At 31.0% G+C, this 9,005-nt stretch overlaps 1 protein-coding gene across 1 annotated transcript in view; it reads left to right on the top strand.

Moving 5' to 3' along the window:
* Positions 1-7,659, top strand: part of LOC125853091 (uncharacterized) — a 12,697-nt gene extending 5,038 nt beyond the window's left edge. The window contains exons 2-8 of the mRNA XM_049532763.1: positions 5,153-5,290; positions 5,374-5,446; positions 5,520-5,646; positions 5,727-5,887; positions 5,992-6,411; positions 7,303-7,430; positions 7,513-7,659. Of these exons, the coding sequence (XP_049388720.1) occupies positions 5,153-5,290; positions 5,374-5,446; positions 5,520-5,646; positions 5,727-5,887; positions 5,992-6,409 (917 nt within the window). The 3' untranslated portion in view covers positions 6,410-6,411; positions 7,303-7,430; positions 7,513-7,659. The remainder of the gene's footprint in view (positions 1-5,152; positions 5,291-5,373; positions 5,447-5,519; positions 5,647-5,726; positions 5,888-5,991; positions 6,412-7,302; positions 7,431-7,512) is intronic.
* Positions 7,660-9,005: the final 1,346 nt, after the last annotated feature.

The following is a 9,005-nucleotide window of genomic DNA, read 5'->3' as shown; positions in this document are numbered from 1 at the left end:
TGTTTACTTTCTCACCACTATCCTTGATCCCTCTCCCCGCCAGCCCCCCCTCCTCCACCCCAAAAAAAATTTAAGTTTGTTTTTAAAAAACATTTTCTACTCTAGTAAAAATAAAAGATATTTCTCAAAAACGTTTTTCATTCATAAATCAAACACTAAAAATCTTTTCCAAAAAATATTTTCTACTCACCAACCAAACATGAAAAAATAAGTCAAAAATCTATCTATTTCCAGGAAAATATTTTTTAAGAAAACATTAATTAACTAACGAATTGACGTGATTAGGATTGAAATAATTAGGTATTATGCGAAAGCTAACAAAACAAATTTTGAAAAATTATGAGTAAGAAAATAAACAAAAAATATTTTAAAAAGAGACAAAATATAATTAACGTGATTCGATCAATCGGCTTACGTCCATAAAAGGAGATAGACAATTCACTAAACTATATAAATATGAGAGTACAAACTATCGAGAGAAATAACCTTACATAATTCACTTGAAATAAAAAAAGGTTCACTGAAGTGTTATCTCATTATTTCTTCCTTACGTACATAAAGCTCTCAAAGCACCCTAGGGCTACATTGTGAATACTATCAAGTTAGAAAGAATGAACCTCTATTTATAGATTCATTTTCCTTAAAAAAATGACTAGCCAACTATGAAGAGTTTGTGTTTTTCTTTTTAGCAAAAATAAATCCAATTATAATTAAGAAAACTCAAGACAAATACCCCATGGTTACTTCCTTACGATTTTATTTTTACTTCCCTTTTTCTTCTCTTCTCATTTAGAAATGCTTATTCACTAACGAATTGGATGAATTATATGTTTTTAGCTTCCACAAATATCTTATTCAAGGACTATCATTTTTATTTTTATTGTTGTTTGGTTGTTTTGAATGGATACTGAACTTTATCAACTCACTACACTAGCTTCCATCTTTGTAGTTATCTGCTATTAAAAAGTGAAATTTAAAACTTTATACTCCATTAGAAAAGGCTTGTTCAACATGCCTGCTTCATCGCTGTAAAGGGTATTTCTGTCTTTTCACTTTCATATTATAACTACGTGTCTTAACTCCTGTGTTATCAATTTACACCTCACTTTGTGTGTCTTCATCGTCAGTGTACATCAAGGTTCCTCTGTTTCCTTCAACATTCCATCTAGGTAAGATTTTTTTTCTCAGAATTGAAGTTCGGGAACCAAATTTGATCTGGGTGTCTAAAAATTTGCTTCTTTTCCTTGTATTTTGGAAGTTCCAGTAATTTTAATCGATATGCTTTCAATTTTGGCTGGGTGATTATGATTTTCGTGTTCTATTTTGGATTCCTGTTTCATATTTTTGTTGTGTTTCTCACATGCAGTAATTAATTTGGTATTTTCCGTCGAAATTAACTTTGTGGTTTATTTTAGTTGGTTTTTTTTTATCAGAACTCTTTTCAACTTCCTCCGTTCATATATGGTCTTCTTCACCTGAATCAATTTTCTGGGTTTTTGTGATGTTCGATTGTTCTTGTGTTTTGGAAGTCCCAATAATTTTAATCTATATGCTTTCAATTTTGGCTGGGTGATTATGGTTTCCGTGTTCTATTTTGGATTCCCGTTTCAAATTTTTGTTGTGTTTTCTCACATGCAGTAATTAATTTGGTCTTTTTCCGTCGAAATTAACTTAATGGTTTATTTTAGTTGAGTTTTCTTTATCGGAACTCTTTTCAACTTCCTGTGTTCATATGTGGTTTTCTTCATCTGAATCAATTTTTTGGTTTTTGTGATGTTCGATTTTCCTTGTGTTTTGAAAGTCCCAATAATTTTAATCGTTATTCTTTCAATTTTGGTTGGGTGATTATTGTTTTCGTGTTCTATTTTGAATTTCTGTTTCAGATTTTTGTTGTGTTTTCTCACATGCAGTAATTAATTTGTCTTTGGGTTTTCTTTATCAAAATTTTTTTGAAGTTCCTTCATTCATATATGGATTTTTCATCGGAATCAATTTCTGGGTTCTTGTGGGTTTAGTTTGGAGTTTCTTCACCTTATTGCATTGAATTTTTCATAGTTGATTTCTAGGATGCAGTTGAACACATTGTGCTCTCTCACATCCGTAGTAAAGCGATTTGAGAAGTAGTTAGAACCTCCCTTGAAAAGTTGAGTTTTTTAATTTATTATTATATTATTTCCTTAGGCTTAATTTAAGGTTTTGGATGAAGGAACTGGTAGGTAAAGCACTAGAGTTTTGTTCTTTTCATCTTTTCTCTTGCTATATTTGGTAGTGTTAGTTGAAATATTGTTGCTTGTGAGTTTTGATGTGGAGCACTTGTTGTCACTCTAAATCTACGTTTTACTCTTCTTTGTTTTATAGGCATAATTTGTGTTATAGGGAAGTTACTGTTTGGGTTGAATGTTGCTGATTTTCTTTGTGGAATTTAGGGAAATTGGAATTATCAGGTTTCTTTTTAGTTAAATTTGGCCATTGATTGATTTGATTCCACGCTGGAGTTCTGTTCTCTCTATTTCTGTGTGATTTGGGCAGAGGGGTGATTATAGTTTTCTTTTTTAAAAAAATCATTGTTTCATTTTCTTGATTTACTTTTGTGTTGTAGCAACTTTTTGGGGCCTGCTAAACTTAAAAAACCTAATTTAGGACCTCCAAAGCTTTTGAAATTGATAAGTGAAATTTCATGTAAATCTTTTCAGTTAAACCTTTCCTCTTGCTATAGTTGGTAGTGTTATTTGGAATATTGTTACTTGTGAGTTTTTATGTGGAGCATTTGTTATCTTTCTAAATCTACGTTTTACTTGCATTCATATTTCCATTTCAGTATTGAAACCAAATAGCTCTATTATTTTGTTTGTCTAAGCTTTCATAAATTCACATGGCTACACAATGATATCATATGATTGAAGGTGAACTATAACAGATTATATTCGATAGATACAAATTATAAAAAATACTAAATTCATTTTACAATTATTTTCGCCTGCAATGTGAAGTTAAGGATTTGCAGTTATTACTATTGAAGTTTCAACTACAGGTATGTTCTTTCCCACCCATTATTGTGATTTCTTTTTCCTCCTTCCTCCTTTTATCTCCTTGATTAGTAGCGGTCCAGTCATTCTGTTATGCTCTGTTTTGATTGATAGGAAATTTGGGGGTGTTTGAGGAGTTTAAGGGTACAAAGTTGTTGTCTTGTAACTGGTGAAGAGGAAGATAACTAGTTCATGGATTCATACTAGGCATGATATTTATTGTTACATAATTGCTAATTTTCGATGGACGCTTCATCGGAATTTGATAGGTTGGTAAGAGGATTTTTGACGAAAAGTCCATCAAAAATGTTATCGATGAGAAAATATCTACATGATACTACGTATTATATAATCTTCGGAAATGGTTTTAAAGAAGATATTTGACTAGGTAAACAAGCCAAGTTTCTAAATACAATTATATATTTTATAATGGTCCCATTAACTAGTGCACTAGTGGATTCATGAGTATCTCTTCATAAGAGATTCAAGTTCGAGTTTCCTTGGATATAAAATTGTCTTTGTTAGAAAGTGTTTTACGTTCATGTGGAATTTTTCGATGCAAACTTAAATTTAGTTGAATATCAATACAAATACCAAAAGGGTTAAGGTTCTTGACAAGCAACTCTTAAGTAGTTGGATATACCCCTCATAGTTATATCTGAACTTGGAAGTTCAATATAATTTTTCCAATCAAATTGCTTACTTTTCCAATGTGGATTAAGGCATTTCTTGATTTTTGGATGGGGTGAAATTCCGCAAATCATTAGTGTATTGTTCGTACTAGAAGTAACGATAGTATTATCACAATCTAATACATACTTGTCGTGAGTGTCTCAATCTGTTTTAGTGTCTCACTTCAAACACCCCACACACCCAAACTGATGCCAAAGTTTGTTTTTCCTTTTTTTGAGTAACCAATATTCTAAAATATTAAAGGTGCTGTAACCTTAAGTATCATAGTTTAGTTCTCTTGAGTTGCTTAGTTGGTTTTGCAATTGTTAACATGTTATTGATGTAAGGGATTGTAACAGGTTATAGATATTTTTAAATCTTATAATTATGGCTGATGGGCTTGAAGAATTGGCTTTGATAAATTGTGATGTAGTGGAAAGATAATTTGGTTTATTGACTACATTAGGGCAGGATTTGAAAAGATTAAAAAAATAGGTGTTGACTTAGTTGCTTTTACATTTTATTTTTAACTCCGATGTTGATCCAAGCAATCACACCTTCTGTTAGAGCAGAACACGACAACACAAATAATGGAATAACAACCATGCTTGAAATATACCTAATCAAGACATTGAATATCTGAAGCAGTAGATGCCCAAATAGGGATTATGACATGTATGTTCTTTGGTAAAAGAGGCTAGAGAGTTTTGTGTATGTTTTTTATGGATTGATGCCAACTAAGAATCTCACCTGTTTATCTGAAGCCCGCAACAATTTGTCTCCACTAGATTCAAAAGTCTTCTTTACTTTCTTTTGTTTAATGTTGTTACTGTGTTGCTTTTTGCGAGAAGTTTTAACTCTAAATAGTTGTCTGCAAAATCATGACAATGAAAGATTTACTAGATGTTTTTTTAATTAGCTGTCACATGGTGTTGTGCCTACTACTCTTTGGCAATTCAGAAATGTTATAGAAATCAAAATGCTTATTAACATGCCTTACAACTAAATTCTATACTGATGCTTGCAATTTTACATATTCTTATTGAAAAGACATTTTTATACTCAATTTAAGCAACGATTGTAGCACCCTTTTCTCAATTTTTTTTTTCCATTTCATCTTGCATCTATATAAGCTAGGATCTATTATAACATTGTTTATCTTTTTTCTATTCAAAAATCTTCTTTACTTTCTTTTGTTTAATGTTGTTACTATGTTGCTTTTTGTGAGAAAAGTTTTAACTCTAAATAGTTGTTTGAAAAATCATGCCAATGAAATATTTACTTGATGTTTTTTTAATTGGCTGTCACATGGTGTTGTGCCTACTACTCTCTGACAATTCAAAAATGTTATAGAAATCAAAATGCCTTACAACCAAATTCTATACTGCTGCTTGCAATTTTACATTAAGCTAGGATCTATTATAACACTGTTTATCTTTTTTCTATGTAAACAGGAAAAAAACCAACAAAACTCACTCTCTGGGAAGAATTCATAGACCTATATGGGAATAAACTTCTCACACATCTGAAAGAACTTCAAGATTTCCCAGTAATTCTTGCCAGAAAAGTGGCCAAACCAAAATCATCTTCAGGTGAAGTACAGACATACTAACAATTTCTCATATGCTGAAACACATATTGCTCAAATTAACACCAACTATTCAACAATGTGCAGGCCTTTCAAATAAATTTGGTACAACAATCCAGATTGATCCCCCATACTATCAAGCTATCGAACTAAAGACATGGTATTCAAAATACACCTCTTTCTATGAACAAAAAAAATGCATTCACATCTTAACATTTTTAACTTACATACAGGTCCAATGAAATAAAACCACTTCTTAGCACATACATAACAAAAAGCACCACAACTACAATATCTCTTTTGTTTGTGCCATTTGAAGAACACATCATGCCTATTGTCAATATCCAGCAACAATCTTTGGTACATACATCATCTACATCTTGAATTTAGTTTAAAAATTAAACTGTTGATACAATTTACCATTTCATATATATTCCCAGGGCCAAATATTCCATGTTCAAGCTCAATTGTTATTATCCAATGAAACTCAACGATTATATGTTTTACTCTGCTTCGATTGCAAGCAAATCTTTCCAAGGAATTGGTCACAAAGAAGATTCTATTGTACAACCTACCGTCGATCGACACATCTCACACCCAGGTATACACATATACAATTGTTAATATATTTTTTACTTCTCCCCCAATTAACTTAAAAAAAGTTTTTTTCAAACATAAACATATTGAGTTTTGCTTCCATAACAGATGCCAGTTCGAAGTAACCATCCAAAATGGTACTGGATCAACAACAGCTATGATTTCAAACAAAATTGGAGAAGAACTATTGTCTCTCACTGTGGCAGAAATTCATGAAATACGTTGCATCATGGTAAAACACTCTACAGCCTCTTGCTTAAAAATCTATCTTACAAGACTTCCTTTCATCTTTCAGAAACAATTGTTGCCATTCCTACCCGTGCTGCACAAACTACTAGGGAAGACATTCACTATCCAAATAAAGAAGCTGTTCGCAAAAAACAATGATGCATCTTCAGCAAAATTGTTCATCATGTCAATCACTGAAAAATATATTGCTAGCAACCTGCCATTGCCACTCACTGCACCAACAACTCCAGAAAGCAGCAAACACAAGCTGAAGCAAATTATGACAAAGGAAGACTAAAGGTATTCTCTCTACACGACTTCCAATTTTTATCCAACAATTGTTCCTATGGCGTTTTTGAGTCTTTCTGTTCAATCTTCCCTTTTAAACCCACTTTTTATATTTGGTTTTCTCCTCATTCTCTCTCTTCTCGCTCTTTTTAGGCTTTTTCTGGTAAAACCCTTCACCGGTTTGACTCTTTTCCTCTCTTAAGTTTCATTCTTTTTACCTTATGTTATGTGATTATACTAATGTTTTCCTAAAGATTTTGTCTTTAGACTTTAACTTCTTGTTCTTCTGTTTTACTTATTTTTTGGGAATTTTTGATGTGGGTGTTTATCTTTTGTTGTATTTAGTTACTCCATGACCCCTTACTACTATATGGGTTTCTTGTTTTGCAATAATTTACTTGTTGCCCTTGTCTTTTGTTAAGTTTAGATGCATTCAAAAATGAAGGATTTTGATGACGTACTAGACTAGAAAAGGTGATCTTATAAAAGTGTCTTGAGTTGAATCGTTTTTCTCCACTTCTTAATCACTTTTGAATAATTAAGAAAGTTGTTCAGTGTAGTGTACAACAGTTTCTTACCAATTGAAGTCTTGGTACTTCCATTTTTGTTGTCATTGTCTGATGTCACATGCTTGTTGATATTTCACTTATTATAAACTCATTCTCCAACTTTTGTTCAATATGTAGACTTTCATTTACTTCTTCTTTTGTTTTTTGGACCCATGTCCCTCAGAAGTTCACCTTGAATTGAAAAGTCATTAGTTTATGCCTAGATTTGGATCACAACCTGCAGGATACTCACCTTATTCGTAACTAAATAATCAAATTATGCAACTTCGCATATATTTTTTCAACACATTATTTCTTCAACAACTGATGTTTTCTCCTTTTGTTATCTGTATAGTATATACTACTTTTTTTGAGATATGGTTGGCACCACCCTTTAGTCTACTCAACTACTACAAATGTTGATGGCGCACACTTTTGTTGTTGATAGCGTGGACTTTGCCGCTACTTCTTGGAAACTGTCAGGTACTTGTATCTTGCAATCACTCTCCACATTTACTCCTCCCCATAACTACACACTAAATTCATTTTCTCTCTTATTTCACAGATACTTTTTGGTGCTGAATAACGCTGAAAAACAATCAAAATGCAGTATTATGTAAATATTGTAGAATGTAAATATCCAATGTAAGCAACAGCCATGATAACAAACAAAACAACTGCCAACCATATTTATAATATCTATATGTAACTATATCTATGTGTGTGTGTCTCCATGTATGCACTATCCTTGCATTCAACTCACAAAAAAATTGCAACGTTGGGCCCGTGCTTTCACGGGCAACTCTTACCTAGTCTCATTTAGAAATGCTTATTTACTAACGAATTGGATGAATTATATGTTTTTAGCTTCCACAAATATCTTATTCAAGGACTCTCATTTTTATTTTTATTGTTGTTTGGTTGTTTTGAATGGATACTGGACTTTATCAACTCACTACACTAGCTTCCATCTTTGTAGTTATCTGCTATTAAAAAGTGAAATTTAAAAATTTAAAAACAAACTAGTTTTTATACTTGCACTAACATGAGCAAAATATATTGTGTCAGTTTTTACAGATTTAGCTGGCTGTATGTACTGTAAATTAACAAAAAAAGGATATTATAACTTTGCCTTCATGTTGAAATTATATTAGACGATATCATGACGTAGAGGCGTGCATTATTTGGTTTTTTGGGGTTTCGAATTTAAAAAAAATAAAAACAAAAAAATCAATATAAATTATTAATTACATGTATAATATATAGGTTTAAAATTAAGTAGGAATTAACAATTTTCGTCCCATTTTAGTTATTGATTTTCATATGATTTAGTTTATATTTTCTGTTTGAATATCTACAATTGGTGTACTTTTACGTGCTTTAAGTTTGGTGTACTTTTACGTGCTTTTGAGATTTATATTAGAAAGTATATTAAATAGATTTTTTGTCCGTACTTCGCGCGACACAAAAATCTTATTAAATTTTAGATTTAATTTCTGCTAATATTCAAATTTGAAAGTAATAAAAAAACAATATTTTAAGAAATTTAAGGTATTTTAATTTTTTTTCTTTCATCAAATAAAACAAACATATATTTATTAATTTAATCTGTATGTATTTTACAAATCTTAAATATTCAAAATAATTAAATTAAGAGTAAAAAATCAAAACACCATTAATACTATTAATGAAAGGAGAAAGATATTAGAACATCAACACTATAACAAAAAATGTTAATACTCTGTTACTTATGAAAAGTCAATTTTTTACTTCAACTAATAATTAAGTATGGATGTGAATGATATGATAGCTTAATGATCAAGCTGAGTTTATTGTACTAGCTGGTCATGAGTTTGAAATTTAAAACATTTCCTCTCTTTTTCTTTTTTTTGTTTTTTTCTTTTTCTCTCTCCTAATAAAATATAACTTGCCCAATAAGAAATACTATATAAACACTACTAACATTTGTCTGTCACGTCATTTAATGGTGTGTTGATTTACTTTTCAACCATGTTATAATGGTGTTGCAATGGAGGTAAGGCTTTAGACCCCCTTTTT

The sequence above is a fragment of the Solanum stenotomum genome, unplaced genomic scaffold (genome assembly GCF_019186545.1).
Source record: "Solanum stenotomum isolate F172 unplaced genomic scaffold, ASM1918654v1 scaffold948, whole genome shotgun sequence".
NCBI classification, from domain to species: domain Eukaryota; kingdom Viridiplantae; phylum Streptophyta; class Magnoliopsida; order Solanales; family Solanaceae; genus Solanum; species Solanum stenotomum.
This window is presented reverse-complemented; position numbering and strand designations above follow the sequence as displayed.